Source organism: Pygoscelis adeliae, unplaced genomic scaffold, assembly GCF_000699105.1.
Source record: "Pygoscelis adeliae isolate BGI_AS28 unplaced genomic scaffold, ASM69910v1 Scaffold760, whole genome shotgun sequence".
NCBI classification, from domain to species: domain Eukaryota; kingdom Metazoa; phylum Chordata; class Aves; order Sphenisciformes; family Spheniscidae; genus Pygoscelis; species Pygoscelis adeliae.
The window spans coordinates 38,651-62,460 of record NW_008823868.1 but is presented as its reverse complement, the minus strand read 5'-3'; the positions used below and the strand labels follow the sequence as shown (position 1 = coordinate 62,460).

The following is a 23,810-nucleotide window of genomic DNA, read 5'->3' as shown; positions in this document are numbered from 1 at the left end:
TGCAGCATTCGTAACGGGAGCTTGTGTGCTTTAGGAGTGTTTAGGCTGGCTCTCGGCCACGGTGTACCTTGTGGAGTGCCCTGTGACCACCAGAAGCGAGGAGAGCGTGGGTCAGAGGCAGGTGTCTGGACTGCTGGAGGGGGGAGCTGGCGTAAACTGCGGAGCGTTAGCGGGGTTTCCCTCCGATCTGGTCACGAGTGGCTTTCCCTCCGAAGAGGGATGCTGTTAAACGCATTCCGCAGCTGGCAGGTTCTTAGCTAGAAAGCTGAAGTTGAGGAGCCGGCTGTCTCTGTAACTAGCCGGGACTTCGCTGGTTGGGGCAAGAGTTATCTTTGGTGAGGCTCGTTAGACCAAGGACACGTTTCCTGTGAAAAAAAACAGAGGGAAGGAGGGATGGCACGTGGCCATGAACCTGCACCTCTCACTGTCGAGGTAATATGGTATGAGGCTTGGTATTTGACTGAGGGAAGAGGTTGAAAAAGTTTTACTTTTATTTTGATGTAGAAAAAGATGTAAAAACTTCTACGCTTTTCACAAAACGGTTCTGATCTTCCAGCCAGCCCCGTCAGCTGTCCTCTAAATGGAGGAAAGTTTGCAAGTTTAAAGCCTTTCACTTGGAGGCGGCGCTGGCGTGGCAGCGGTGTGCCAGAGTCCCTTTCCCGGTAGCTTCAGCGGTGACCCCGTCTGGTGTTGGAACCTGGAAAACACGCTGGTGCCCGCGTCGTTCCCCATCGCCGTCCCCTGCACCGCTTGCTGCAAGCGTGCGAGAAGCCCCTGTCTGGGTTGCGCTCCCTGTGTCGATAACCACTTTCTTCTTCGCTTCGTCCCTCACAGATCACTTGGTGGCCCACGGACGTATGGCCGAGAAGGAAGCCCGGAGAAAGTTCAAGCAAATAGTGGCCGCTGTCAACTTTTGTCACTGTCGTAATATAGTCCACAGAGATCTGAAGGCAGAAAATCTACTTCTGGATGCTAACCTTAACATCAAAATAGCAGGTGAGCTAAGACTAGCAGTGTGGGAGGAAGGCAGCTGCGTTCAGAAGTTAATAAATGTAGGCATTGGCTGCTTCCAGGTATTCAGAAAGAAGGAAGCACAGTGCGGCTAAAGGAAGCTTTGGATTTCTGTGTGGCCTGCTGCCCAGAGCTGAAACTGCCAGGTTGTAGCCAGGAGATTTATATCTCCCTTCAAGTAGTGCAAAATAAAAGAAGCGGGGGGGAAAAAAGAAAAAAAAAAAAAAGCTGGTTTGGCTTCGTGGGCAGGTATGCGGCTATGGATACTGCAGTGTCCCAATACACTGGATAATGGGCGAGACTGATATCAAAAAAACTGACCTTGTTTTGAGTCCTGCTGCCAGTTTAGGACCTCTTTGAAGCAGGTCAGACTAGGTGAGAGAGAACGAATGGAAAGTGAGGATGACAACGCTTGTGATAGAGCAGTGAAGGGGAAACAGCACCCCTGGAATCGCTTCACTATGCTGTCTGACCGGGCAAGAGAATTAGCCCCGGTGCTTTGGGTATTTTATTCGTTGCAGGGAGAGAAGCTGAAGTTACTAAATAAACAGGCCCTTACAGTCTGCTCCCAGTGTTTTGCTGGGCAGTGGGGTTTTTTTTTTTTGCTAATAACTGCCCTTCCAGAGAGCTTGCACCTTGGGCAGTTTCTAGACTGACCTAACGCAGGCCTGCACGTCTGATCCTCTTGTACGTGAGACTGAGCCTTGGCTGCTGAGCTCTGTGATGCACTGACTAGACTTGGCTTTATTTAGCTTTGTGGGATTATGCAGCAACCGATTGAAACAAGAGGATTTAATACCGCCCCGGTCGTCTCATTTCATGGGCTTTTGAATTGGAGGAGCTCATGCTTACCATTTAATTCTGCTAGAGCCTAATGCATAGCAGAGCATTTTTGGAAAGCACTTTGTTGCCCTCTCTCTTAATAGACTTCCTTGGACAGCTTGTCAGCTTTTACAAGTGTTTGTAACTTGATTTAAAAAAAAAAAAATGCTTAGGGCTACAAAATGTTTCAGTCTGTGAGCAATTTTAATACTGGGAGTTGGGGAATGCTCTTCTAGCTTGATACCATCTTGGAGAGAGGAAACAGTCTTGTTCGTCGTGTTACCGTTCTCTTACGTACCATCCGTAGGTGTTAGAGTTTAACATTTGATTTGTAGTAAAATGATTAGTAACTTCTTAGGTTTCTCTCATCCTTGCTTTGTGAGGAGGGAACGGGGAAGGAATAGAAAGCAGCGAAGGACTTTATGAAACTTCCTCTAGATGCTTAATAGCATGAACCGTGTCCTCCTTGGCACGAGGACGATAACCTGCTCTTCGCTGTTCTGGGGGCAGAAGAGGAGCAAGAGACGCGGCGCTGACAAAGTTTGAGTGGTTCGTAGTGTTTTTCTATGCGTTAAGTGAACCTGTGCTGCCTCGCGCTGTACAGCATTTCACGGCCAACTGGAAGCCTGATAGCTCACGCTCCCCGGGACTGCGCTCTGTGCGGTCACCGAGAGAAACGTGCTGACAGGACGGGGCAAACAGCTTGGGTTTGCCGGTCAGACTCATTTCCCGAGCCTCCGTACCAAAGGAGGGCGGCAGCAAGCGCCCGCTGGTGACTGCTGCACTGGGCAGTGGAGGGAGTTGGCGGCAGGTAATGGAGCTCCTACGAGAGAGGCTCTTCAGGAGAGGTCTTCATAAGCAGCGCTTTCCGGTATCTGTTTTGTGCGCACAGATGCACTAATGATTTGAGGCCATCTTGTGTTCGCGGGGTAAAATCTAATCTGGGTTGGGGGGGGGAGGCTGCCCAGCAAATGAAAAGAAAGAAGGAAGTTAAAAACTAACCCAGGTAGAAACTGGGATACGGCTGGATTTCCTACAGGAATGTCCACATGAGCATGCTGACAAGCTGTGTGAATGTCTGAAAATCGTGGAAACTTTTTTTTTTTATCTAAGGGAGTTGGAAACTATTTTCCTTCCAAATCTCTGCTCCCAGAATGGACTCTAGAAGATAGTTCCCACCCTGGTGGTGGTAGTGTTTTACTTGGCAGGAAGATGTAGCAGTGATTTGAAAAGTAGCCTGGAAAAGCTGATTTACGGTATAGGGTTTTCCAAGTATTAAGTTTTGTCCCTATAACTCATTAATTACAACTTGACAGCAGTTCTTCCATTGTTTCGAGAGCAAAAAAAGAAGCGATAGCAACGGATCTCTTTCACACCAGACCTCCCAGAATAAATACTACAGAAATGCACAAAGCCCTGTTACACAGGGTGGAGGATCAGCTAAACCTTCACTGCCAAACCCGTAAACCGTGTCTAACTCAAACCTCTTCAGTAATGCACTTAATGTTCAGCTGATGGAAGCTATAGATCTATCTCCGGTGTCTTCTGAAGGCTCCGCTTGGTAGGTCTGGGCAATTTTGACCTGCCAAGTAGCAGCAACGCAGATAGCCCGAAGGACGCGGTGAGCCAGCGTGTCATCTCAAACACCCAGAGCCGAGACCGGGACTACGGCTTTGTGGTTCTTCTGATACCCATATGCGCAGCCTTCGGTAACGTGCATAATTCCATCAGCTTTTGGAGTTTTTCAGGCTCTCAGCAGCGCAGATTTTCTAGCACGTTACTACTGACCTCCATTTGCAGCTCTGCATCCCTTACTCGGCGGCAGTTGAGTAATTGACCCTTAGCAAGATAGCATAGCAGCCTGGGAGCGGGTTCATGCTGCTCTTCTCACTCGACGGTGGCTACGAGAGTGCTTTTTGGGGTTGGGGGGGTGTTGGATTGATTGCAGCTATGCTATTTTTCCGTAAGCAGCAAGATAGAAACGCTGTTCCCCTCGCTCTCGTTTTTCCCGTGGATGCTTTTTCTCCAGCGTACCTTCTCAAAGTCTGAGTCGGTAGCTTCTGGCACTATGTTCACTTGTGCTCCCAGTCAGAGAGTTCAGCCAGGAGTTGAGATTATTGCTAAATACCCAGGCCTTCCCGGGGTATGGTTTCAGAGAGGAATCTGATCTATGCATCGCTTTGCATTCGTTTGCAAGAGTCTGCTCGCTCTTTCACCTTCCTGAGGATAAAAGTCCCTGTTGTGCAGGTACTAAAGCCGGCTCCCTGAAGCTCTGCTCTGAGGAAACGTGAGGGACTGGGCCCGCCTTCTTGTAGCACAGAGATGTGTCTTTTGAATATTTTCCCTGTATCACATCATTGTGACTTTCACCTTCCTCTTTAAAAGTGCCCTTTTCCCTCTGCGTCTGTTTGTGGAACGAGACCTGGCTGCTCCCTGGGGATTTGGATTTATACGTCTCCTTGGACTGGCGTGACTTGTCATAGTTCTTAAGAAAGTTCGTGGAAGTTGTAGTTTGGTTTTTTGTTTGCTTGAGATTTTTGTTTTGTTGTAACTTTGGGGGGGCGCTTTTAAAAAGCCTGCTGTTCTCACCAGCCTTGACCTCAGTTCATGCAGCACGGGTGGGTTCTGGAAGCTGTGCTGCGTGAAGCCTTTGAGCAGTGCTTCGTATAAGATGGAACCGTCTGGCTCCAGCTCCCCACAGAGGCGAGCAGTGTGACTCCCCTGGAGCCGGGAAGGTGCTGGGTAGAGCGGCAGCTCTCCACCGGGAGAGGTTTTTCATCCTGAAATCCGGGGCAGCCCTGGGGTGACGGCAGGAGCTCCAGGACCTGCTGGTTGAACACCGACGTGCTTGCGGCGCCTCTGCCCTCCTGGCCCGGTTCTCTAAGGAGAGACTCTGCGGGGTTGCTCTCTCTGCCCACCTCCTCTCCGCTGTCAAAAAGAGCTGTGAACCCGTGGGCTACTTTCAAGCCCATGTGAAAGAGGGGTAAGGTTTCGAAGACAGCCTATCTCCCGCAGCTCTTACGAAGCAGAGAAGGTTGCAGGAGGCAGCTGTTGCACGTCTGTTCAGAGGCAGCGGCGGCTGCCAGCTGGCATGGCACAGCTCTGCCCTCGCTGCAGAATGTGCTTGCTGCTTGCTTGCCGTGCCGCCGTCGAACGGCGCGACCGGTTAGCGGGCCGGTGCAGCAGCGCGGGGAACACCGCGTTCCCCTGTCCTGTGCAGAGCTGGAGCTGGTGCTGGGCTGCACGGAGCGATACTCGCTGCTTTGAAAATACGGTTGGTTCCCGATGTGCCGCGAAGCCCGGTCGAGTACATACAAGGATAACACGCCACGCTAGGTATTCCTCACAAGCGTAAACCATCTCCGCACTGAGAACCTTGCCCCTGCGAAGGGGTGGGAAGGGGGACAGTTGGCTGTACCCTCCTGGAGCTGAGCTAGCGGGAGCTGTGCCGACCGCAGTGCTAGCTGGTCCGGGGAGGTCTGCAGAAGGTGTTTGAAGGAGGAGAGGAGGGTCGCCTGAAATTAGGTCATGGAAAGTCCTGTGAGGAAAGCGGCGGTCGCGAGCGGGAGCACGGGCTCACCGGTTAGCGCGTTGCCTGCGGAGTGCCGGCGGGGTCTTCTGTGCCTCCTGCGCAGAGGTGCTGGCCGTCACCGGCCTCGCTGGTGGCTCGCTCTCTTGCAAGCTGGTGAGAAGCTCTGGGCCCTTTTGTCTAAGAGACGACAACTGTTGTCATTTCGGCAGGGTAGTATTGAATGTGTTAGGGCAAGCCTGTAGTTTGGTATGATTTAGGAAAACAGACCTTTCTTGATGGCTAAAGAGCGCGTGCCAAAGTCCTTCCCTTTTAAAGCACGGATAAAAGACTGGAAGGAGAAATAAGCAGATAAAAACGAAGATGACTTTTCAAGACGAATGTGTACTTATTTCAAGAAAGGGGAAAAAACCTGCTGTGCTTTTGCATCTCCAGTACTCTTTACCATTTGTATACTTGTATTAAAATGCGCGTTTTCAGTCCGGTTCTCCTGGCACAGCGTTGGGATCTTGTGTTTCACTGACAGGTAGGCAGTCAGCTGTGCCTTATCCCAGATACGCTGCGGTTCTGACCAGTGACGGAGTCAAAATTAGTCTGAAGCTCTTTATAAGAGATTTTTACTTTCCGCAGCTGTACTGTATATTTTTGCCACGATGCTTTTTGGTTTAATCAGTTAGAATTTGCAGACTGAGTATTTCTGGCCCTCCTTGTTTTTTCTCACGCAAGCCTGCCGTGAGGATTTGCTGCCGGTGCAAATGCCATGAAAAATGTCCTTGTTGCCGTGGGTGCCCGTCCGCGTGCATTAATGTCACTCGCCCTCCTGCTGGCACACTTCTAGCAGAAACACAGGCACGGCAGTTCGCAGATAACCTCTGTGGCACCGCTCCTTCCGACAGAGCTTGCTCCTAAGGACACCTCGTTCGCGGGACCTGGAGACGCCTCTCTGTGACTGCGTTATTTTGCAATTGAGGTGAAAAAGAAGGAAATTGTTAGTGGAGATTCTTTCTTTTTGTAAGAAAAAGCTCGCTTCTCTTGAATCCAGACCTCGGTTTCTTTACTCTTCCCGGTGCAAGTCCCAGCCGTGTGCTGGGGGGTGGCAGGTTAATTAGCAGAGAGTGCCGTTAGCGCCCACATAAGCTGATGGTTGACTGCCTGTAAGGTTAAGACCTTTCTTTTAATTTCTCTTTCAGGATTTATTATTTGCTGTTGGTGGATGATTTGACTTGGTTTGTAGAGCTGCCCACCATAACTGAAGTTTCCAGCTCATGTAGTGCTTTTGGAAAACCAAAATTTCCCGTTCTTTTTCCCTTTGTCTGCATTCTGTCCTTGCTGGCGGCTGTCCTGGCCCTAATGAGGTTGTGAAACTCGACATCGGAGAAGCTGAAGGTTGGAAATTAACACGCGGGATTTACGTAGGATTTCCTGAACGTAAGGTGGAAGCCGCATTCCAAACCGTCCACCTGACTTGCAGCAACCCTCGTTGATCTGATTGCTGGTGTATTGACTCCAGCATGGAAATCACGTGGGTGAAAAGTGAGGAGCAAACTTCTGGAAGGATCTTTGTGTTCTGCTGAGCAAAAGCAGCATGGTTGTAGTACGTGAAGCAGGCCGAAGTCGTGGGTATTTTGCAGCAGGTTGTTTAAATGGGGGGTGTGTTTTACACTGTGTGAAGCGGAGGTGCCGCCGTTAATGCTTGGTCTTCTCAGTACGGACAGAAGAAGCTGCGCGCTGCCCAGGTGATTTCAGCGTTGCTCTTACTCTTCTTGCCTCTTTTGCACTCTCGTTTCTCTGATGTCTGCGTTATCGGTTAGCCATTACGGGACTGCACGTGACTTTACTAGACTCAGCAAATTACATAAATACCGTTTGTTTAGGACGGTTGGAGCGGGTCGTATTCCTCTAATCAGTTCTCTTTGGTCTTTCAGATTTTGGGTTCAGTAACATCTTCACGCCTGGTCAGCTGCTTAAAACCTGGTGTGGGAGTCCTCCCTATGCTGCTCCAGAGCTCTTTGAAGGAAAGGAGTACGATGGGCCAAAGGTTGACATTTGGGTATGCGATGAACCTCTCCCTCTCTTACTTTGATCTCATTTTTGCTCTGTTTGTTTGGCTTTGCTTCCTGAACACTTAGTACATGTCTCGGAGAAAAGCCCATGATACGGCAAAAAACGTTTTTCGAAGAAATGCTTACGAAATTTTATTCTGGCTACTACGTCACGTGTTTTCTTTATTGGGAGGCATGACGCCAAAAATCTTAGTTGCCCAGAAATGCATTTTATTTTCGTTTCCCAAAAATACGGTTCGCTTCATTGCTGTTGAATGGCGGAGTACTTCCTGCGGTAGGGCTTGATCTGCCAGAGCTGAGAGAGGAAACTTCAAGTTTTGCTCCACGAGGTTTTTGCGGAGAGCGCATTAGCGCAGGGACTTGGGACGCTCTCCTCCGTGGCACTGGTTGTGCAACGCAGAGCCTGCTTTGCCCTGCAGCCCTGCAGCCCTGCCTTTCCACACTGGCTCGGTTGCCTGCTGTCCTGGCGCTTCTCCTCGCGGGGCTCCCCGAGCTCTGCCAACCGAGCCAGATGAGTGGGAGGGAAGGGTGGCCCAGCTGGGCGTGAAACGGCCGCGCCGTCACAGCAGCGTTCGGTCGGCTGAAGCTGTGTTTGGTCTGGGCGTGCAGGTTGGCCAGAGCCTCCCGCCGCGGTGCTACGGGGCTGCCTCGGGCAGGCTGGGGCTGTAGGCTTCGTTAACCGTTGGCTTCCGAGGCTCCAAAGAAAGTCTAAATTAGGCTTGAAGTTTATAGGAGGAATTAAGCTGGCCTGGGACTGAGATGTCAGCAAGGTCCGTTCCAATGGGATTTGCTTTTTCTTCTCTATTATGATTTTATTCTATTTAAACAACACTCACTGCAATTAACTGCCGTCTCCCGGTCTCTCCCTCTAACGTTGCTGACGCGACCTTTGTTTGGGACGCAGAGTCTCGGCGTGGTGCTGTACGTGCTGGTCTGCGGCGCTCTGCCCTTCGACGGGAGCACGCTGCAGAACCTGCGGGCGAGGGTGCTCAGTGGGAAATTTCGCATTCCATTTTTCATGTCCACAGGTAAGGGGTGCGCGCACCGCGGCGCGCCTGCAGCGCTGAGCAGGCGCTGGTGGCGTCTCTGCTTACGGACTCTTTGGAGCACTTAAATTATAGTATACCAGTTGATTTATATGCCAGTGAGGTGGTATGCCAGGAAGCTTATCCGCTGGACGGTGGTTCATAACATAGAGTTCTGAATCTAGAATGTAGAAACCGAAATACACGTATTTAAAATGTCAGCTTTCACGTATATAACTGCAAACTATAGCAAAATGTTAGCGAAGATACGCTCTTTCTAAATTTTGGAAACACGAAAGCTAAAAATGGAATAGTGATTTAGGAATAGAGAGGCTTTCGCGGCACCTGTTTTAGAGAAGAAGCTTTTTACAGCATTATGGCACGTGAATTTCCAGCAGTAGCCCCATCAGAGATGAATGTCGATGTCCTGTTTCTGCAAAAATGCTCCTGAATGCTTTAGTAATAAATCTTGTTTCTGAAAAGTGTGGTTAGTTCTCGGATCACTTAAGAGATCCGACCACTTAATCCAGCTTCACTTAAGAACGAGTCATACGTAGGTTCTCGTTTGCCTGCTCTCAGCTTAGGGAATAATTTTGCATGGGCTGCGTGGAGTTTCCCAGCTGCAAGCTTCCTTGCCTGCTGCCTTACTTGCGGAGGGGGTTCTCTTCATGCAGAAAATGCTTGATAAAACTTGCGGTGCTTTTAGAGCAAGCTTAGTTCCCACCCCAGATGGGGGAGAGCCTCAGCAGTCCCCCACGCTGACAGCACAGACGTAATACGATGGAGAAATTATTCACAGTCAGCTGTTGCTAAGTGGGGGGACGTTCAGAGGATACTTTGCCTTTCACCCCCCCCAAAAGCCAGCTGTGTTCCCTGGCCCGTGCCGGCAAGGCGAGGAGGGACAGGGTGACAGCGTGCCACCTAGGGGCTCCGGCAAACAGCACAGGGGCCCGGTGGCCTGGGTGGCTTCCCTTCCTAGCACGGGGAAATGAAGTGTCTGCAGCAAAGTGGCACGTCGGGGACTGAACGGGTGCGAAGTGCAGAAGGAGAAGCAATCTTTTTGCTGTGTATGACTTCCTAGTGCGGCGCGAGGCTGCCTCCTGCAGAAGTCGTGTCTCTCCCTGCGGCTGACCCGGCCCCTCTCTCTCTTCCCTTGCAGAATGTGAACATCTGATCCGCCACATGCTGGTCTTGGACCCAAGCAAGCGGCTCTCCATGGAGCAGATCTGCAAACACAAGTGGATGAAGCTTGGGGAGGCCGATGCGGAGTTTGACAGGGTGAGAAGCAGGAGCGAGCTGGTGTGCGAGTGGGGTCTGCTCGGCGCCTGCCAGGCTGCAAACGGGCTCCGGGCACGTAGTGCCGCAGTGTTCGTTTTGGCTGTTTGAGAACTCTCATTCCCGGTACTGGTGTGCTGCCTTTCCGCTTTCTGTGTCTCCTGGTCTTGCTTTCCACATCGCTCCTCGTCTGTGCATATTTTTGTATCGTTCCCCTTGGCGCTGAGAGCCGAAGGCACTAGATTTTGAATTGGTGTGCCATCAGCCTTCCGAGCTCACGCCAGCTTGCAGCTGGAGCCTGGTGCCTTGGTTCTTCAGAGCGCTGTGACTCATTGGTGTGCCTTTGGGAATGTCAGCACTGAAGTCTGTGTCTGTGCTCTTGCAGCTGATAGCAGAGTGTCAGCACCTGAAGACTGAGAGGCAGATGGAGCCGCTGAACGAGGATGTGTTGCTGGCAATGGCGGACATGGGGCTGGACAAGGAGCGCACAATTCAGGTAGGACACCACAGCTGACGGTCACGTCCTGCCTATTCCCACTGGAGAACACATGGCCGTGTTTGTTGCCTCTCACCTCTAGCAACTGAGCAACCTCAGCACAGTGCGGAGCGTATTTTATTGCGTGACAAAAAGAACTGACCGCTTTTGCCTTTTCCTCTTTTTAGTCATTAAGAGCCGATGCTTACGATCACTACAGTGCAATCTACAGCCTGCTCTGCGACCGTCTGAAGAGGCACAAGAACCTGCGCATTGCAGCATCTCCAAGTATACCACGGACCATGACCTTCCCCACCTCTGCTAACATCCAGGTAGATCCTGCTTGCATAGTGTTCTTCCAGCCCTGGAAGGCCAGCCAGTCCCTTACCTGCCAGACCCAGACGTGCTGGGTGAGGTGTCTTCATCCTGGCAGGAGTGTCAAAACGTTCCTTGTCTGAGAACTTCATGCGTCTTTAGGGTGCCGTAATCCTGAGGTTAGGAACAGTTTGTTCGTCGGCCGTGGGTTTAGCGAATACCCTTCAGAGAAAGTCTTGTGTTAGCTAAGTGACAGAGGAGGAGGCAATGCGAGGGTTGCTGGTTGGGACCTAGAGTGTGTTGGGACTGCTGCGCAATGCTTCCTCCTCAATTTGTGCTGCTGTCCAAGAAAGGAACGTTTGCTTTAAGAGGGGACCCGGTCATAGGGGAAGCAGAAGAGATGCTGACCCTGCCTGAGCAGAAGCGAGGAGGGAAAATGAGGCAGCCTCTTGGGAATTAAGAATAAACAGATCTTCACTGGCTCCAGGGTCACCTCCCTGTTCCCAGGTGGTTAGGTCTGTGCAGTGGTGTTAATCCGGCAGTGTTTGTAAAGGGGTTGTAGGAGATGTCCTACAGCTACAGAATCATGTCTTCTGATTTTGATCTCCCCGCTCAGCAGACAGAACAGACGGGCAATACCATGAGCATCAACGTGCCGCAAGTCCAGCTCATCAACCCTGAAAACCAAATTGTAGAGGTGAGGTGCTCCCCTTAATGACCCCCGCGAGTTCTTTTCCTGGGCTTGCATTGAAGCCTTTTGCTTGATCCTCACGTTGTATTTGACATCTCCAATGTTTTGCCTGCCCAGACTGATGGAACGATGAACTTGGACAGTGATGAAGGGGAAGAGCCGTCACCTGAAGCTCTGGTCCGTTACCTTTCAATGAGAAGGCACACAGTTGGAGTAGCTGACCCACGGTTAGTACTGGACTCTTGACTCCCTGACGGAGGATTAAGGGAACTTGAAGATTTACTCCTAGCGCATGACTTTGGTCCTTCTGAGGTATCACAGATTTATTCATGTGCTACATTGGCAGATGGGAGGCTAATGCCTTAAGGGGGACTTCTGGGCTCTGTGGTATATAAGAGTTGATACCGTTTGAACTGGCAGTGGTCTCCAGTTTCTGGGCTGGGAAATACTCTTCACGGCGTGCCCCTCGGTCCCAGGTCTCTGCTTCGCTCTAGCCACACCAGGTGGTGGTGAGTGCAGGCGTCTGTGTCATAGCTGGTATCAAACCTTTGGTTTCCTGCTCCTGCTGTGAGTGGCTTGGAGTTATTTCTGCAAACCTGAGTTTTGCTAGATAGAGGAAGAAATTCAAGGTGTATCTCTTTAGCAAAAGCGTTCTTTTAAACGTCCTGGTCCCATAGCACAACTTGGTCAATATTGCAGCTGAGGATGAGGATGGGATTCTTTCCTTCTCTTCTTCCTGATTAGCGCTGTGTAAACTATAGCGGTGTTGACTGGTGTGCAAGCCAATTTCTCACCTAAGCAGCACTCCTGTCATGTCCTAGCTGAAGTTTTTTGTGATAAATGCGATCGAGGTTAATGCAAAGAGCTGGTTCTGGCAAATCTCAGCTCGGAGGGGGAAAAAGGACAAACGGAAACCGAAGAGTGGCTTGGCTACTCTCTGTGACCATTTTCCAGGGCAATAAGAAGCCTTTTGTGAAGGGAAGCTGAGCGCGCTGGGCCCGCGGCTGGTTGTCTTCACATCGTTGCTAATTCACCTGTCTGTAAATGTGATTGCACAGGACGGAAGTCATGGAAGATCTGCAGAAGCTCCTGCCTGGCTTCCCCCGCGTCACTCCTCAGGCTCCGTTCCTGCAGGTGACCCCGAATGTGAACTTCATGCACAATGTGCTGCCTAGGCAGAACCTGCAGCCCACGGGTCAGCTGGAGTACAAGGTACTGGCAGGTGCACGTGCTCCCTGCTGCAGTCGGTGCCCCGCCGGCACGTGGGTGCGTGTTTGTGCTCGCGCTTGCTCTCCCTATTTGCCGATTCCTTGGACTCCATAAGCTTCAAGATTTGCCCTCTTGCTGTCTCTTTAGGTATGACTCTAGTTGGTTCCTTAAAAAGCTGGAGAGGGAAAGAACACTGCAATATGAAATTAATTACTGGGCTGGGGAGAAGTAGGACTGTGCTGCCTGGCTTCGGAGCTGCGGGTTGCAGCCTGCCTGGCAACTCGAGCAGAGTGCAGGGAAATGGAGAGTGAAACACTGCTTTTCCCACTGACCCTGCCTCTCTCTGCCCCACGTCAGCTCTGAGATGTTGGTGATTAATCCCCCATCTCTCCTGAAGCCCAGAAGGCTTGTCTTCTCTCGTGCCCGTGTCTGGGTTTGTGACCTTAGCGCTCGGGTACTGGAAGGCTCCGGTACGGGGTTGATAACTGCGCTGTCTGTCTGCTTCCCAGGAGCAGTCCCTGCTGCAGCCCCCCACCCTGCAGCTCCTGAATGGCATGGGCCCTCTGGGGCGGAGGGCGTCAGATGGCGGAGCTAACATCCAGTTACACGCACAGCAACTGCTGAAACGTCCTCGGGGTCCATCTCCGCTCGTCACTATGACGCCAGTAAGTAGCGAAAGGAAAGACGAGAGTCGGTGGCGTGCTTATAAATACCTTCTCCCGCAGGCAGAGGTGACTGCCTCCAGGTCGTAGCAGACAGAGTGGCGCTCTGGAAGCACTGCAGGGAGAGCGCCCGCTTGCTTCCGAAGGTTCACGTCCTCCGGAGCGGCAGGGCGTTCTGTCCCCTTGCGGGAGGGTTGCCGTGCTCTCCGGTAGCTGGCAGCTGAGGCGGTATTCCTCTTCTGGAATTGACACAGTGTTTGTGAATTTTTTTTTAATGATTGCTTTTCTTCTCCTTTGCTGATCTAATAGAGAAAGCTAAAATGTCCGTCTTGGGCGTTACTGTACGTTCTTCCTTGAGGCATTTGTATCACTGAATTTTCCTGGTAACACCAAAAGAAGCAGCAACCTTGTACAGGCGGTTCTGTTTGGGGAAGGAATGTCGGAAGGGCTCCTTGGTGCCGCAGAGGAGCTGGCATATATTCTTGTGAAAGCCTGTTCGGGAAGGTCAGGTGTCCGCTGTGCGGATGGGACCGCGCCGGCTGCCTTCTGGAACCCGTGGCTTCTCTTCTCTCTGCAGGCTGTCCCGGCTGTCACCCCTGTGGATGAGGAGAGCTCCGATGGGGAGCCAGATCAGGAAGCTGTGCAGAGGTAACCCCCAGTCTGTTAACGTTTGCCCTTACTACCCTCCAAGAGGCTTACCCTGTGGTGTTCCACAGCTGAATTAAAACATGAGCAACCTCATCACAGGCAACAGTGTTGGTTACAGCGAAGGCTCAGCATTTCTCTTGTTCTTGTGGGTGTTGATTACTGTAGGCAATTACTCCTCTGACACTACTAGGTGCTTACAAAGCTGGACTCCCCCTGAAACGGTTAGCTGTTTGAGCAGCGGGCTCTCCAGAAACTCTGAAACCGCTAAATTCCTTTGCTTAGTGTGCACCAGCATGCAATCCACACTAACCTGCAAAATGAGAGTGCTAAGTGATTCACCCCTCCCTGCTGAGTGATGGAGGTAGGAGGATCTCATCTGTGGCCTTGGGTGTCAGTGCAGCTTTTGTATCAAGACATGCAGTAAACATCCAACTCTGATGCCTTAAAGTGAGCTTGCTGGAAATACGGGTACCTCTAGCTTCTAATTTTCGCAGTAGGCCTTAAAATAGTCTGCTCCAATAAGGAAAGGATTATGAGCTGTCAGGCTGGAAACTTCTGTTCTCTTTACCTGCTGCAAACACGTACTGGGAAGCGGGTAGAGTATGCTTGTACTTTCTGAATCCATGAAAACACTAACCATGTCCTTGCTAACATTTTCTTAGTAGCTTTCGCGTAGTTTCCTCTCTGCTAACCAGCCGGTGCGCTACGTGTGGTGGGTGTGGTTACCGAGTGCTCCTACTTCTTACCGCAAACCTGAAAAGTTTTCTGGATTCCCCCCCAGTTTGTACAGGCCATCACCTCGAGTAAGGTAGCGTTTCCTCAGGGGCTGGGAGAAGGATTCAAACTGGGGGTTGGCTGCAGGCAGAGAAGCACGGGGGTGGGTGGAGGTCGCGCTCCAGAGCCTCTGCCAACTCTTCTCCTTTCAGCGCTCCAGAGCGAAGGGGGGATTTGGCCGGTGGGTGTGTGCGGTGACAGACTGTGCAGAGTGTGCGCTGAGACTCCTTTTGCCTACCTGAGCTTAGAAGAAAGTCAAAGCTGGTGCATGGGAAAGAACTCGCTTCCAGCCCTACCTTAGCTGACACAGCCCTTCAGCAGAACACATCTTGTGTTTTCTGCGTAGCCTTATGCTCTCGTTCTTCACCACCCTCGTCTTTGCCCGCTCTCGCAGTATTTTCCAGCTTCACGAGCTGCTGCTCATCCACCGAGTCAGGGTACTGGGAAGGTCCATGCTCGTGACCTGCCCCAGCTGCAGGGGAGCACGATGAAAGAAATGAGGCTAAGTCGTAGCACTGAGCGGGCGAAGAGCATGCACCTCTCCAGGCGCCGTAGGCTGCATTCAGCCCCTGTTAAGCTGCCGTACCCTAACTGTGCGCTGTCCTCCCTAGCAGGGCTCAGGAACGCAGACTCTATACACAGCCGTGCTGCCTAGATAGCTATTAAAAGTTGTAATTTAGGGCCCATAATGTCCACTGACAACACCTCAGACAGTAGACGGTATTTCTGACTCTGCAAATCAGATAAATCTGATTCTTGGCAAGGGGATGCCTGGACATCTTACCTGGGCAGATTTTCACCTCTCTAAAACCTAAGGTTTCAGTTGAGCCTTTAAGTTAAAGCGTTAGCTCAGCTGGAAGGGTTTTGAAACCCACATGCGGTATTTTGTAGGTTGCAAGCCACTGCGATGTTCAGATCCCACTGAAAGGCAAGTCTCCTTGGACCCATAGGTCACTTCGCTGCTCTCGACGGTGCTGCCCTTAATCCTTTCATACCACAGGTGATTCCTCCACCAGATGGCCCAGAAAAAGCCCCATCCAGGTGGTGTGTTAACATGCTCTCCACCCCCTTATGTTGCAACATGTCAGTAGTCATCAGAGGAGAAGGGTAAATAGCATTAACATCAGGGACAGATGCAAATATTTAGCTTCTCAGAACACCGCTCCGAACACTCTGTATGCAGCCACCGGTGAGCAGTTTTTGCCCTCCTTAATCTGACCTTGAAAACAGAGCATAGTCTTTTCTCTGTTCCAGGGAACAGTCACATCTCCTTTGAGTTTGGGGAAACTTTCTTCCACCCAAAAGGCTCTTGCAGCTCATGATTGGATTGTTCCCTGGAGGTCTGAAATAAAATGATCTTAGCAAACCACAACTGTAAAGCTCTTTGGGAAACCTTCCCCGTCTGCATCAAATGATTCTTAAACAGCTAATGGCACAGGCTTTGGCAAGTTACCACAACGCTAAGCACTCTTCATTCTGTTAACTTGCTGCCTTCTGCTTAAGTGGCTTCGGTAGCTAGCAAAGAGAGGCCGGGTTTGGAGAAGGCAACGACTGTATTGTTTGCTGCTCTTCCGGGCTTCACCAGTTGAAGCTGCAGGGAGCCTTAGCGGCGGGGAAAGAGGGAAGGGGAGAATTCCCCATTAGTATCCCTGGTGTTGCTGGCCCGGGGATCTTTGTCACAGTTAACCGCAGCTGCCTCGTTGCTGGTGGTTCACAAGAGTAGAAATAGTTGAGCTCACAGGCGGGCGTTCATCCCACCTGGCCTTGAGGGGGTAAAGCGCTAGCCCCCCTGCTCGCCGCAAGCCAGGGCATCCTGGGTAGGCGCTTGGTGGAGCCGTGCGGCCCTTCGTCACACCCTTGCCGAAGCAGAGGCTCCTAGTTTTGCCCTGCGCGCTCCCCCAGTCTTTAGGGGGTTTGCAAAAGAACTGAGGTCTCTTGGTTCCAGTGCGGAGGGTGCTTTAGGTTAAGCTGCTGCCTCCAGGCTCTGGTGTGAGAGGCAAGCCCAGCCTTAGCGCTGGGGGCTGTGGCTCCAGAGGAAGGGACCCTCTCGCTGCTCGTTTTCCCTCTCTGGCTTTGCCCTGCGCATCACCGGGTGGTTTCCGACTCCCCGGAGAGCGGAGCAGGGACTAGATGGCGCACTCGGACCGGGCTGGGCACCAGCCCTTCCTCAGCCCAGCGCCCTTCCTCCTGCTCCTCAGGCAGCCGGAGGCTCTACCCACCCGTAATCTCTGGTGGGGTGGCCCTCGTGCACCCTTCCCCTGCCGTGACGAGCTGGCCGCTGCTCACGGCTAGGCCCGGGGCGTCCCAGGGTAGGTCTGAAGAGCAAAGGCCGTCCTGCAAGGGTGCAGCTGAGCAGCAGCTCTGCTCTGCGCCCGTTCCCCGGCCCGCTCTTGCTAGGATTGTCTCTGACTCATCTCTCGGCTCCGTGCATGCAGCAGACTTCCCCGTGGCTCAGTGGGGCCTTGGGGGAGGGAGGCAGACCTGCTGTAGTGGAGTGAATCCGCGTGGAGGGCAGGCAGTTGCCTGGGTATTCCCAAAGGGATATACCAGCATTCCCCTTGAGATGAAACGTGGCTTTCCTGCTGGGAAGAGCAAATGGCTGGTCTTCCCTTCTGAGGCTGGCGGTAGCACACAAGCAGCTGAGACTACACTTGTCCCCTAAGCGCTGAAGACCCGGTGATGTGGCGGGCGTGGGCAGCGTGTCCATGGCGTGCTTCTCCCCGGTCGGTTCTGAGCACTGCAGCAAGCATTCTTCCTTCCCGTTTACTCTGGATTATCTAACGCTCCCTGTTTTTGGAGTACTCCCATCAGTCTCTTATAAAATGTGCTCCTGCTTGTTGCAGATACTTGGCAAATAGGTCAAAAAGGCACACTCTGGCAATGACCAACCCTACAGCTGAAATCCCTCCAGACTTGCAGAGGCAGCTAGGACAGCAGTCCTTCCGACCCCGGGCTTGGGCTCCACACCTGGTACCCGATCAGCACCGGTGAGTAATGGCACCGGCCGTTCGGGCAGCTTTGCGCCAGGAATCCTGCTCAGATGTCATCTGGAATGGAGCACTGAGGACATCCCGCTTGGCAGGGAGGGGTGAGGAGGAGGAACAAGTGTGCAAAGAGCGGACCCGCAGAGCAGAGGGTGTCCGGCCGCGCTGGGGACACTGGAGTTCTGCGCTGGCGCGGGCTCCGTGCCTGCAGATACAAGCAACGCAGGGGCAGGAATCGGCTGGCTCTTCCCCTCCAGTCCCGTTTTTGTGGCTGGAGATGATTTGCCAGAATGGCTGCCGTCACACGAGGGCTGGGAACGAGCTATTCATTTCAGAGGAGAGCTTTTCTCTGTTGCAATGGTAGGTGTCAAGCTAGCAGTAGAGAGCAGATTCTCTACAGAACATTTTTGGAGGCAGACGCAGGCAAAAGGCTGCACCAAGAGTCATCTACGCCAGAGCTTAAAAACCTCACTGTTCTGCACCAGAGTTGTGTGTTTTGACTGCAAAGTCTCTTTGCAAAGCTCCTCAAGAGTCATTGTACTTCTGATCCGAACCCCTGATGGGAATGATGTGGGGGAAGGAAGCTGGGGTGGGAAGAAAAAAAATCACAACGTCTGGGAAAGAGGGAACCTCTGCAGATTGGATCCAAACACACTCAAAATGCGTGGGTGGGGCACTCCTGAGGGAGAGAGGTGTTCGAGTGACACAAGGGTCCTTGCCACAGCAGCAAACCGGAGATGCTAATGCCACAGAGGGAGCTTAAAAACCGGGGCTCTGAACCTCTCAGTGCTGAGAGCGCAAACCGGCTGCAAACTGCAGAGTTTGCTGCCTGTTGGTCGCGACTGTTGCGAAGGCAGTCGCCTACCAGGCTGGATTGGTGCTCGTGTTCAATCGTTCAGCCAGCTGACCCTGGCAAGCTTGACAAAGCGCTTTTTATTGTAGCCAGATACCTGCTGAGCTGAGCACTGATGTAATCAGCAGAGACAGGTGAACTCTGAGCAGACTGAGACAGTGCTAGTGCCACGCTGGAACTCCGGAAAACCAAGATAAGCACCTCTCTACCCTGAAGTTACTCCCTCGCAAAGGTGCTTGGGGGATGGGAAGAGCAGGAGGGGAAAGATTTCTAGGGTCAGAGCTTGATAGGAAGAGGAGTGCAGCTTGCAAAACAACCAGAATGTGCTGTGTCCTGCTTTCAGGATTGCTTCAAATCGTAAAGGTAAGCCGGGTGCCTCACGCACTGCAGGAATTGATTATTTTTTTTTTTTTTACAAGACCGTTAAAGCACACTTACCCCGTAAATACATTGGTGTCACCTCTGCCTCTTGGCTTTGGAGTCCTGGGGCTGTTGCTTCATGAACAGGGTGGTATCTGCTCATTCCGCCCTCGGTGTCGTAACGCGCTGTGAGCCTGCCTCGTGTTTCACCTGCGAAATCACAGAAACTTCGTCTGACCGTGGCCTGAGCAGATCGCCCCATGTTGTGTCCAAGACACGTATGGCACAGAAACCGTTAGCGGTCTTGTGTCGTCACATAAATAGACCTCAGTTATCGAACGGCAGGTGGGTCTTATTTTAGCACTTAACGTATTTGAAGCCATCTTCTTACGCAACGCCCGGTTTTGGTCACGGTAACTCAGTAGCTGAAAGCAGAATTGAAGTACAACGATCGACCACGGCAGTACAGTTGTTCTGCCTTGGCCACGCGGGTTTGGGAGCCTCAGCGTAGTTTTGTCTGTAGCTTCTGCTTTCCATCAATACAAGAGGAGATCAAATGGATCGGGATAACGGGTGGGATGGCGTCAAAAGGCAGGGGCACAGCTCTGTCCTTGGAAGAAAGTTGTCTGTCACCTACAAAAACTGAAGTACGTCCTACCAAGGCAGACCAAGCGACAGGAACTAAACCCAGCGTGCTGGAAATGGTCAGCATCAGTCACCTTCCGATAAGGGGGAGCCTCTCCAGGAGAAATAGTTTCGCTTCTTGGAAAAGGCTTCAGTAAAGAGCCATATTCAGAGTAGCTGCGGCAGTAACGTGCCTGCGGTAATGCAGTTCAGGACCACACCGCTGTGCAGCCAGACGGGCTTCTGTTTGGTTTAGTGCCGGCGTGTCAGAGGTGCTTGTAAAGGCCACGTCTCCGCGACCTTCTCACAGACAAAGGCCACGGTTGGAGCCTGTACCGTTAAGTTATCGTTTGCTGGGTTTTATAGATTGCATTTGCACAGAAACCGTCAGGGCGGGCAGAGAAACCCGATTCTGTTTGTTACGAGGCACATTGCGACGTGTGTGTGGAAAGTTACCTTTGCTAGTGATAATACAGGTTGCCCCTAATGGCAGGGCAGGAGCTTAGTGCTTGGCTTCGATAATGGGGAGCCCCAACTTTGGGAGAAAACAGCTCCTGAAAAAAAAATCTGGCTCCCTCTGATGGTGAAGAAGAAACCTCATTGTGAAGGGAAAGTGCTTGTAGTTCCCCGGGCGCAGTTGCCTCGATACTGGCTGTCTCTGCTTTTCAAATGTACCCATTCTGACTGCCCAGCGCCAAGCATCCAGGCAACTGGGAGGCTCGGGATGCGAAGCGACAGCTTGGTTAACGCATTAGAAAGATTTCCCCTACTGTGCAGAGTTACGTTCCTGCCCTCTTTCTTTAATTCAGTGCATCTCTAAGCATGGATGCCAGCCCCCCTTCCTCCTCAGAGGCCGCAGAACACGTCAGGCTCCTTTCTCCATGGGCCCTTCCAGTTTTCCGCGGGCGTCGGATGTAGTCGGGGGGCCCTGGGGAGCCGGAAGGCTCAGGAAGCGGCTGCTGAAGAGGTGAATTTACATTTTTAGGATGCTGAACGGTTTCTGTAAACCTTTTCCATCTGAGGGATAGATGCATCTGTGTGGATGGGCAACGAGTTGCTGCCCATCTGGAATCTGGTTTGTGGCTGAGTCGTCTCCAACCTTAAAACACATTTATCTGCCCGGGCACCGAGGATCCTTGGTAATCCTGTTTCCTGTTCACGGTGATGCTGGCATTTTATTTCTTGGTCTAAAACGTGATTTATTCTGGGTGAGGGGGCAGGTAGAACTTGGCACGGCTGGTGCAAACTAAATGTCTCTGTACCGGAGTTTGTTTTTTAGCTGATACCGCTAACCCGCTTCCCCATGTGTTCAGTTCTATTTACAAGGACTCAAATACTCTGCACCTCCCCACCGAACGCTTCTCCCCGGTTCGGCGCTTCTCTGACGGTGCTGCCAGCATCCAGGCTTTCAAAGCCCACCTGGAGAAGATGGGCAATAACAGTAGCATCAAGCAGCTTCAGCAGGTAAAAGAGAGGGGTGGGGGGCCTCGAAAGAGCCCCCGCGAGGGCTTTTTACTGTCTCAGCCTTGCTGCTTCGGGGCGCAAAAAGTGAAATCTTTCCCGGTGGCTTGCCGGCCGAGGGGCTGCTCCCCTCTGTGTATCTGCAGCAACCCTGCCGCGCGTCCTCTACGTGCGCGCGCTGTTCACCCGCAAGCTGGGAACACTGGGGGGCTTCCACCCCCCCTCCTTCTGGAGAGCAAACCCCGCGCTGCGCCCACGTGTGGGGCGGTTCGGCCTGCCCTCGCGGGTCCCACCGGCACCGTCAGACTGCGGCGGCTGCTGCTCTCCCGCATTTCCCATGGCGGCGAAGGTTTGGGGCTGTTCCAGGGGGTCCCGGGAAAAGGGCGGTTCCTACCGCCAGAGTTTGGAGTGTATTGTATGCGCTTCCCTACGCAGCCAGCGCACGTCTTATCGGTGGCTCGAGTGGGATTTGGCCCCGGGACGGGACTTTCACCTTGCAACGGGGTAGAAATGCGGGATGCTCTTTCCACCTTGAAATTACCATTACTAGAGCTTTGCGCTTGCATTTTTAAGGGAACGCAGCGGTGCCAGCCTGGCGTCGGGAGCATCCGTTTCTTTTCTGTTCTCCAAGGCTTGAGCTAGCCGTGTTCCCGCACACCTGATTCCGTCAAATCAAATGGATTAGGCTTTCCTTACTGGCTTTTTCAGAGGGTGCCTTTCTGCACAGCAAGCGTGCCGTGCACAAGAAGGTCGCTTAGAGGGTGTGTTGGATTCATTACAGGAGTGCGAGCAGCTTCAGAAGATGTACGGGGGGCACATGGACGAGAGGACGCTGGAGAAGACGCAGCAGCAGCACATGTTGTACCAGCAGGAGCAGCACCATCAGATTCTTCATCAGCAGATTCAGGTACCGGAGCCTCGAGCCAGAGCTTCTGAAGCCTTAGCTGTGTTTTCCTGCATTGCTGCAGGTACAACTACCGAGCGGGTCCCGGCGGGATGGAGGAGGGTAGACCGCTCAGCTTGCTGTAATGAGAAGCAAGCCTGAAGGACTTCAGCAGTGACGTTTGCACAGCTGCTGCGATAGCCAGAGCTGCAGTCAGGGATCGAGTATTTGGTGAATCTGGATATGTCCTACTTCACCAATCAGCGTTGTCTAAATTTCCGAGTTGAGACGTTATTGATTGCAAACACGTCTTGTTTTCTTCTGGTGCCTGGTTCAGGACTGTATCCGGCCACCCCAGCCATCTCCACCCTTGCAAGCTCCGTGTGAAAACCAGCCAGCCCTGCTCACTCACCAGCTTCAGAGGTAAAGAAACTGCTTTAGTGAAGCTCTGGGGAATGGGTTTTACTCAAGCCCGGGGACGAGCTAACGCACTTAGGGTGTGGGGCCGAGTTGGAAGCGTACAAAGTTAGAATGGCACAGCCGGTTCCCAGGTGAACGTGCCCAGTCCTTTTAGCTGGGTTCTGTCTGAAGGGCCTTTAGAAGCAGAGAAAGATGATTTAGAGGCACGAATCTGCTTTGAACGGGTGACTGACGGTTCTGCCTTTTGACCGGCTTGAAAACGCGTTCCCCTCAGCAGCCGGTCTCGCTCATGCTTTCTACTCAGAGCTGCCGCTGGACGTCTCACACCTTTTCAGGCTTTTGGTTAGGTATCCGTCCTTGGCTTCAGCACCCTGACTTGTAGATGAGGCAGGCTGAATTACGGGAAAGGAGGAAGGAAGGTTTCTCACCGGCCACAGCGAGTCAGGAGGCGAGCCTGCGGTGTCCTTGTCCCCGGGGGTTTCTGTTGTAGCCGCCGGGTTACGCTCGCTACCTGTGTGCGTGACTCGGGCGAGCCAGGTGGCTCTCAGAAGAGAAGCCAAGCTGTGAAAGAGCTTGGGATCCCAAACGAGGGCTTTATGGTGTTTATTTGAAACGAGAGAAACACAGCATTTGGCGGCAGCTCTCGCAGTTGGAAAGGCGTCTCAATAAGGAGCAGGCATGCTGAAAAGGTGCTTGTCTCCCTGCGTAGGTTACGGATTCAGCCGTCCAGCCCGCCCCCGAACCACCCCAATAACCACCTCTTCAGGCAACCAAACAGCAGCCCGCCTCCTGTGAGCAGCAGCGTGCTCCAGCCCCACGGTAAGCGCTGACAGTTTGCTGAGCCATCTGCGCTCCTCTGGGCGGGCCGCTCGGCAGAGCCGTACGGTCCTGTCACACCTCCGGGCAAAACAGCGTGGGGGGGGCCGGGGGGGCGGCGCCCCCCCCCTGCGGCCTAGTCCTTGCGCGGTTTGCCGATGATGTAAAAGAGTCTCCATCTGGCAGCAAGGGCTGGTGTTATCGAGAGCTTGCGAGGAGCTGCCAGCTGGAACGTGCTGTTGGGTTTCTTGTCATAAGATCCTTACTTATCGCTCCCGGGGGTGGGGAGGAAGGGCTGATATTCTCGGGTTTATGCAAATCACCGTCAGCTCCGCTTTGTTTCTCTTTCTGTGCAAGGGGCTCTAGCTGCGACCTTTGCACGCTGGCGCGGCGTGATGGAGCGGTCGGGAGCAGCGCTCCCCACCGCCCACAGGCGCACGCTGCTGGGACTCCCAGTGTGGCCCAGAAGAGCAGCAGCTCCCATGCGGGGCAGATCTCACTCCCGAGCCTCGCCGCAGGCTGGCGCGGGTGCTGAGGGTCTTTGTTCCTCGTAGGTGCCGCCTCCCAGTCCCAGTTCCAAGGGATGCCGTCCCACAACACAATCTTCCCGCAGTCCGGTAACTGTTCCCCTCCCCCAAACATGGGGCTGACGTGCCTGGGCCTGCAGCAGCAGTCGCAGCCTCAGCAGGTCACTATCCAAGTGCAGGAGCCCGGCGACATGGTCAGCAACAACCTCCTGCAAGGGACCTCCGTGGCCGGGCAGAGCATGTCCTCCCACACGCGGGGCATGCCCATCAGCCCCAGCGCCAACCAGATCCAGATGCAGCACCGCGCCAACCTGATGGCCTCCCTCACCTACGGCCACAGGCAGCTGTCCAAGCAGCTCACCGCCGACCGCGCCGAGGCGCAC

General features: G+C 52.9%; 1 protein-coding gene across 1 annotated transcript in view; it reads left to right on the top strand.

Annotated features, from left to right (window-relative positions):
* Positions 1-23,810, top strand: part of SIK3 (SIK family kinase 3) — a 40,347-nt gene that overhangs the window by 9,493 nt on the left and 7,044 nt on the right. Inside the window, 17 exon segments of the mRNA XM_009332353.1 lie at positions 835-996; positions 7,288-7,412; positions 8,330-8,453; positions 9,610-9,728; positions 10,111-10,221; positions 10,389-10,532; positions 11,135-11,212; positions 11,324-11,433; positions 12,265-12,418; positions 12,925-13,080; positions 13,655-13,725; positions 17,343-17,486; positions 20,634-20,784; positions 21,563-21,688; positions 22,002-22,087; positions 22,794-22,903; positions 23,455-23,809. Coding sequence (XP_009330628.1) covers positions 835-996; positions 7,288-7,412; positions 8,330-8,453; positions 9,610-9,728; positions 10,111-10,221; positions 10,389-10,532; positions 11,135-11,212; positions 11,324-11,433; positions 12,265-12,418; positions 12,925-13,080; positions 13,655-13,725; positions 17,343-17,486; positions 20,634-20,784; positions 21,563-21,688; positions 22,002-22,087; positions 22,794-22,903; positions 23,455-23,809 — 2,326 coding nt within the window.